The sequence below is a fragment of the Glycine soja genome, chromosome 10, assembly GCF_004193775.1.
Source record: "Glycine soja cultivar W05 chromosome 10, ASM419377v2, whole genome shotgun sequence".
NCBI lineage: Eukaryota > Viridiplantae > Streptophyta > Magnoliopsida > Fabales > Fabaceae > Glycine > Glycine soja.
This window is the reverse complement of record NC_041011.1, coordinates 35552244-35560063: the sequence shown is the minus strand read 5'-3', so window position 1 is coordinate 35560063 and position 7820 is coordinate 35552244. Positions and strand designations below refer to the sequence as shown.

The window sequence follows — 7820 nt, the reverse complement described above, 5'->3', positions numbered from 1 at the left end:
GTGATCGTCACCGTGGTTGGAAAATTTAGGAACGAACCACTTTCTGTGGAAGTGTGGGAGATGAAACACAGTTGATCATGAAGAACTTTCTGGAAATAGGCTGTGGAAGTGTAGGAGATGAAGCACAGTTTGAAAATGAAGAAGTTTTGGGAAGGAAGCTTTGGAAGTGTGGGAGATGAAGAAAAATGAAGAACTTTTGGGAACGAAGAGTCACTTTAGGGAATATGCATTATGTTGTGTCAAAAAAATTATTTTGGGAATGAAGAAAATGAACCAACATCAAAAGAATCCTTTTTCCCACAATCTAGGAAAATCAAGTCACTAAATTTGCATATGACAAATATGTTCCCAGGTTCACGTAAGTAATTTTTTACTATCAAATTCGTCCTTTTATACCAAGTAGACAACTTTTTTAACGGTGACGAATAAAAGTTAACAACAAGATATTTTTGTCACACTTTTAACACTTTCGAGGATTAAATTTTGCATTTACATCTTTCATGGACACATTTGTTAGCAAATTACACTTTTAGAGACAAAAGTGATTATTTACCCTTAAATGAATTTAAGAAGTTCCCACGCTTGAGTTAATGAAATTGTTCCAGATTGTAGACCCTTTTCAAGTATACCAGAGAACAATGCAATATAAAACTGCCTTAAGGAAATCTAACAACAGCAAATTGTTTTTGATAGGCACGTTTCTTTGAATCTTAGATGTAGTTTGATTATACAATAAATAAAGACACTCTACAGAAGCTAGTCTCGAGAAAGAATTACACAAGTTTCTCTTCAAACCTCACTCTAATGGCACATTTCATGCTTCTTATTCTCCAACCATGTGAGCAATTTGCTCCTAATTTCTACTCAAGAAATCTTTTAACAAAGTTAAAATATGAGCTTTTCTCTGTTCTCTCACAATCTTTCTGTTTTGAGCATGTGTTATTCCTTTTAGCTCCATCAGTGATATATTGCACACAAAAAAGGTGTATGGATAGACAACAATGAATCAGAAAACCCCAAAAAAGGTGGCCACAGCAAAAATTAGAAACAGCCCTCCACCCAAGTAGCCAACCTGAAAAAAGACAAAGTAAGTTTCATTGGATATTTAAAAATTCAAGCATTGAATGCTCTATCAGGTTGACTTGTACCAGTTTTTCAGAAATGTAGTTAGCAAGGAATGCTCCTCCAAGAATGGCAATAGTAGTTGCGAGTAGGTGTCCAGCAATGGCTCCACTTGCCACACCCCAAGGAGACTGAAAAGAATTAATGACATTAGTATATAAAGCAAAAGATGTTATGAGTTATCTCAGAATTTAAAAATGCACCTGAGCAGCCCCAAGTGCAATTGTCGCAAGCATAGAGCGATCTCCCCATTCCTGTATAATTCCAGTTACTAAATTAAATTTCATGCATGATAACACAAACCAATATAACTGTTAGATTCTATATATGAAGGGCTGATTAATCACTTCCAAGTTCCAACTTGAAATTTAAAGTTAAGCTGAAAAATACTTATTTAGACTCAGCATTCTGACATAAAAAAAGGATCAAAAGTACTAGGTATTAATTTCAGGTCACCTATATTCGTGGAGAGCATTCAATGCATTAATATTGTAAGATTTTCACAATGCATTAATATACTTGTTTTATTATAGTGATGATGATTTTACAATCAGAAATATAAGCTGAGTTGTTCCACAATACAAAAGATATGAGAAGAGGAACCTTACAGCAAAAAATACGAGGCTGAATGATTTCCAAACTATCTCAAGTGGATTTGAAAGTCGTGTTGACACCTGAAGATAATTTGGAAAGACATGGTTAAAGGGTATAAATGACAGTTGAATTGCCAATATCAAGGTAGAATAATGTAGCCACATATGCCGCCAGCCTTGGATATATAAGTGAGCTGTGCATCATAAAAACTTAACCAAAAAATTTACATCTGCACAATTGTCCAGGACTCTTGGTCATGCATATGGTTCAAACCTTTTCTTTTACAAGCTCCTCTGCTTCGGCAAGTTCATCAAGTTCAGGACTGCTGTTATCACCCTTAACCACATCTGATGGAAGATCCCAAGCGTCTTTTATTGCTTTTAGGCCGAAAAACAAAAGAAGAGTTACTGCTGCATATTCTCCAATTGGCAAGGCTGTAGGTTGACCACACAAAGCACAAACATCAGTTACTATCATTATAAATGATCTAGATCAACTCTCTGTCAAAGTGAAACAACAATTCAATACTAAGATTACCTGAAACCAAAAGTATTGAATGAAAGTTGAACAAACACGAAAGAAAATTATGGCACACACACAGACTTCAGATATAGTAGTTTAATGTGAAAAGTACAGAGAACAATTAACATGGATTGATACACCGAAAACCAAAATTTACTAATTACAGATGAATAAAATTTAAACGCCCAAAGTGGAACCTCAGAAGGGACAAAATAGCAGGCCAGTTTATATCAATGTTGAATAAGCTAACTGTAACATGCATTCCGCTTTGAGATACTTAGAATAACTTCCAACAACTTCCAACTTATATTTAGAATAATAAAGAATCGGACTATTCCATATTATCCTAATTTTCCCAATTTTATATATATGTTCCTAATGTTTCTATTAGAAATGAATTGGGTCTAACTCAATCCCAAAAGCTAGTTCAAGAAGAGAGGATTACCCAAGTCTTATAAGGAATACTTTGGCCATATTCCAAGCTGATGTGGGACATCTTAACAGCATTCAAAGCTATAATTACTAATGTTACCATTTCCAACATGACCCATCTAACCAGAATTGTTAAGGGAGAGTGGGATACAGATGTGAGCATGATGTGTATTTTGTTAAATTATGCTCCCAAGGGAAATGATGTCAATGACATGGACAAGATGACACTCATCCATCACAATGTTTCCAAATTAAAAATGGCTTTTCAAGAGGGTTTCTTATTTTCCTAAGTAGATGCACATGGAAAACCACTTCAGCTTTTGATTGAAAATGAGAAAAAAGTGATTTTTGTACAGTATCAACAGCAATTTTTTTCTTTAAAATATATCAAAATGCAGCTTGAACAGAGCTTCCAATGCCTTACACAATGTGTAGCTTGTACAGCCAGTTGGATGTCATTCCATTAAATGCCAAAATTTAGGAAGTCACTTACAGTTAGTACTGACTACTGCACATTAAAACAGATTTAAAAGAGACAGATATGCGGAGATAATTAGAGAAGACATACCAAGCCATAGTGTGAAAAAGAATGTAACAATAAAAACCACTTTCTTGTTCTCGTTAAACAGTAAAACTTGTGAAAATTTTCAGGAAAAAGAAGCTATAATATAAAATTTTCAAAGTCCAATTCATTCCCAAAATACTAATTCATTAGCAAGATTTATTTGTGTTTATCAAACAGATTACTTAGTACTCCAGTATCATGTACAAAATGCTGACTCGAATCCCTTCACCATAAAGACATACTAAAACATGGTAAATCTTATCAGTATGAGAAATACCATATGTTACAACTTACTTGTCTGAAACTGAGCAGGCACTGATTGAAAGATTCGGCCAATTACAACAGAGAGGATTGACATGAGTGCAAGGGCACCCATTGATCCCAATAGGACCTGGTCAATATATAAAGAAATTGCCAATTAATCAGATGTTATTTCAATAATAAAACTATCGAATTGACAAACAAGTAAAACAGTGCAGGAAGGAAAGGTGATGAATGCTACACAAGTTACATAAACAGAGTGTTTGAGAAAAAATGTTAGTCTAGGTTAGCACAAGGATCTCTTAGTAGTAGTATTGGTACAATCAATGAGAGGGCTAATCAGTAATCATCATAAATTTACAGCAAGCTGACATATGCAGTTGACTATCCATTTATAACTGTAAAACATTCTAAAACTCCAGTAACATAAGAGGCTGCATTCTTGCATTTCTTGCACATCAACCCTTTCACTACATTGTAGAGACTCACATAATACTAATGTCTAATGGTATACAGGAAACAGATGAATTTGTTGGTCCATTACGTAAAATAAAGAGGACATAAACAATAGAGAAGAATAATTCAAATCCTAAAAATCAGGAAGTATATAAGCCAACAAAATTAAAACAATAACAAAGAAAACTAAATATTATTACATCAATAATGGGATTGTGCCACGGCAAAAGCTGGGTGAGGGGGAAGAGGGAGACATTTGTTGAGAAAAGAAGTCAGAATACTCACCAATCCTTTCTCATATTGCATTGCCAAGAGTGCAGCAATAAAGAATGTCTGGTCAAAAGATAAAGGGCTGACTTTAGGTCCATTAATAATACAACTGCAATGAATGTTTAATGAAAAACTAGAATACTAAACCTAAACTAATACAGCAATTTCAATGCAATTATAAAAATTAAAATTCTGAAAAAACCAGATGTGAGAGGCAGGAAAATATCCCCAAAGGGAGTGACACATATCTAACCATTTGGACAGATTAAATATATCTACTGATTAAACATTACCAATTCTACCTAATTTTCCTTTTTTTGGTATAAGTCTGTAGCATTACAAAACTCAAACCACATAAAATACATTCCAGGCAGGATTAAAAAACAAAACAAAATAATCTCCTAAAGTTTCAATAACTGGAGAATTTTCATGAATAAACTGATTTTCTTAGAGCATGAAGAGTCCTGCTGATTCAAATAACTGAAAAACTTTATTATAGTTGCTTACTAAATTTTTGAGTTGTTAGCTACAGAACCACCGATCCCCCTTTTTTTGGATGAAAAGGTGCCTAAGTGGCACCGAAGAAGAATATTTGGGTAAGTAGTGTGGGCTTGCTAGGAAGCTGTAAGTACTAAGTAGCAGATTTAGTGGAGGCTTGCATAACATCTTAAGCTTTTGGGTGAGAGGTACTTGGCAAACTCAATTAAGTTTATCCACAGTACTGGGATCTTAATTATACCTATTACCTAAACAAGCATGTTGAGCCTCTAAGAAATAATAATATGTCACAAGCAAGAATCAAATATGCAGTTTAGAACGTAAACAAAATGGATCAACAGAAAGTCTTGGTAATAATAGTAATTACCTTGTCTCCAATTTCAGAAACAAATATTAATGTAAATGCAGCAGTGAATCCTGATTTTGCAATTGCTGCTAGAACTGATGAAGGCCCTCCTTTCACAAAGGCTATTAGTGAAAACACAAGTGCACATCCCAACAGCACAAAAGCTATAGAGAGAGGATAAGGGATCCGATCAGGAGGTTTTACACTGTCAAACCATAAAATTTATTTACATAAGAATTGTAGTAGAACCATGAAGGATGATAGTATACTAAAAAAAATCAAATTGAATTCAATAACATGTTAAATCACTCGACTCAACAAAACTAACCAAGAGACGTAATCTATAATGTAACCTGCTGAATAAACTGAAGAGCTTTCCTCATTGAAATTTGAATGCATTCCACATATGAGACCTAAATAACTACTCTCTTATTATTCTCAATGGTGATATGAATACTTCCAACTTCTCTTCAAATTATTTACCTTATATCGTACACATATTTTATATCTCAGCTGCAAGAGGAATATATTTTTCCCTTGAATAGATTCATCAGGCTAAGCCCATACAAGGCATATGATAAGTGTTATATTGCAAAAAGGAATGCAATTTCCTCATGGAAAAATAGTAGCACAAACTCAAGCTTTAATCAGATCCAACATCAAGAAGAGGATAATCTGAGATTGTTTGAACAAAAACAACATAAAATTCCCAAACTCAAGTAGGGTCAGACAGAAAACAAATGATTGGGGAGGAGAACGAGTGTGGTGCAGTGGAACCAAATTTATTGATGCAAAGCTCATATGACCAACTTCAGATTTTAAGGTCAGTAATTAGAATTTTGGCTGGTTGCCTTTTGTAGCAAAAGCTGCAACTCTAATACCAATATTAATAGTATAAGTGTATAAAAGGAGGAGATAAAGAAGTGAACCGTATAATCCCCACACTCCTCAGTTTCATAAATATGTATATATATGATATGACAAGTTTACAACAAAATTTAACATGCAAAATCTTGGATTTCAAGGGAGAACACAATTATAAAACCAAACATTACACCATTGAAGGTGCCATGACTAAAAGTCTATCAAGATAAGTTACTAGAGCCACTTTTCATCTCATGGTGTGAAGCTGTCAATGGCCATCTCTAGCACAGCAAATGAAATCAGTCAAGTGGTACTCACACATTAGAAGAACTGCCTTCGATAACATTCCCTTCAAATACATTCTGACCATCTTTCTCAGTATTGCTTCCATAATCTCCAGGTTCAACACCACTAATATTGGATGCTTGGGCTCGAATTGTGCCACGGGCCAAGCTCAACCTTGATTTTTGTCTGCATCTTACTATATATAATTCAGGCATAATGTCACTCACTATGCCAACAAATATAAGTACCAACAATATCATCCACATAAAAAGCGAAGTAGCTAACTATTGCCAAATAAATGTGAGATAGCAAAAAATCCATACATAAGATTTGATTCATACGTCAAAGATCGGAATCAGAGGTAAACATATGACTAGTACAACTACAACTACCAAGATTAAGGATTTATCTCACCAATTTCACTAACATTGAACTCCACAAGACAAGAAAACATTGCTTCAAACTACAACAGAAAAAATAACAACCACGGCAAGCAATACTGCATAAAATCTTTATTTTGTCACCAATTACTAGGAACAATAAAACTTTCTTATCAACCACCCAAAGGGTGAAAATTTTGGACTTGACCCACCTAAATTGGATGTCCAACTAAGCAAAATATTTCCATTGTCAACAAAAAAACCAACTAGCACAAAAAAGATCCATGTGAATTTTTAACTAAAGGATAAGAATTTAATACTTAAGACTTAAGAGCACAACTAACCCAAGATGAAATTTTTTTAAATGGGGTGTAAGAAAACATGATAAGCATTGGCTAGAGCTTACATGGGTATAGGACGGTGGTTCTAGAGAAATAAGAAGAGCATGTTGGCAAGGCATCCACTACTGCCAACGAAGGAGGAAGCTTTCCCCTTGAAACCAAAGGGGCATGAGGACCTAACCCTTTCATGTTTTCTGTGAAAGTGCTTCTTCTTCTACAATTTCATTCTTAGCTCCGTGGATTCTGCAAAACTCAGACAGTTTGAACTTTTAAGAAAACAAGTGTTGTGTTGTGTTACCCAGTTGGGCTAAGGTTGGTACTGGAAAAGAGATAGTTCTAGAAGCTGCCACGTAAGCAAAGGGAGAACCAGATTATGGATGAAGAATGAAAAGTTTTTTTTTATACCATAATCTACTACTATTTATAAAAAGAAATATTAATTCTTATAATAGTGCTTTTAAAAAATATTTTGAGATGATTTTTAAATACTTACTTCCTCCCAAAAAAGACAGTCTCAACTAATTCATACTTTTTTAAAAAATAATTAATTTAGTTAATCATATAAAATATATCAATTATTTGTATTATCATTTTAAAATTACTTTTTTCTCATTTTTTTTATACACTTAATTATCTTTTAATGTTTAGATAGAAAATAATTAAGAAAGAGTATATAGAAAAAAATAATTAATAATCTAAAAATTAGAAAATAATTTTATAAAAGAGAATAAACAAACTTATGAAAAAAAGTCTTATAATTAGAGACAAAAAAAATATATTTCAATATTATAAATTAGACCACAAAACTTGAAATGTGTCACTTTTCTTAGTTTCGTATTTAGATATTTTCAATATACTATTATCTTTTGTTTGAATGTATATTT

At 33.4% G+C, this 7820-nt stretch overlaps 1 protein-coding gene across 1 annotated transcript; it reads right to left on the bottom strand.

Annotated features, from left to right (window-relative positions):
• Nucleotides 1-626: 626 nt before the first annotated feature.
• On the bottom strand, nucleotides 627-7251 carry LOC114372512 (protein PAM71-homolog, chloroplastic). The gene is made up of 10 exons (XM_028330101.1): nucleotides 7002-7251; nucleotides 6249-6411; nucleotides 5088-5271; nucleotides 4238-4285; nucleotides 3530-3626; nucleotides 1990-2150; nucleotides 1731-1796; nucleotides 1326-1376; nucleotides 1149-1253; nucleotides 627-1072 (listed from the first exon to the last, which is right to left on the bottom strand). The coding sequence occupies exons 1-10, from the start codon at nucleotides 7123-7125 to the stop codon at nucleotides 1007-1009; spliced, it is 1065 nt and encodes a 354-aa protein (XP_028185902.1). The 5' UTR covers nucleotides 7126-7251; the 3' UTR covers nucleotides 627-1006.
• Nucleotides 7252-7820: the final 569 nt, after the last annotated feature.

Bases quoted from the DNA above. Each gene is read 5' to 3' on its own strand.
- LOC114372512 (XM_028330101.1), bottom strand. From the start codon at position 7,125: ATGAAAGGGTTAGGTCCTCATGCCCCTTTGGTTTCAAGGGGAAAGCTT. The intron at 5,272-6,248 runs GTGAGTACCACT...ATGGTTTGACAG, and splicing joins GAAGGCAGTTCTTCTAATGT to TGTAAAACCTCCTGATCGGA. The intron at 2,151-3,529 runs GTAAGTTGTAAC...GTCAACCTACAG, and splicing joins GCCTGCTCAGTTTCAGACAA to CCTTGCCAATTGGAGAATAT.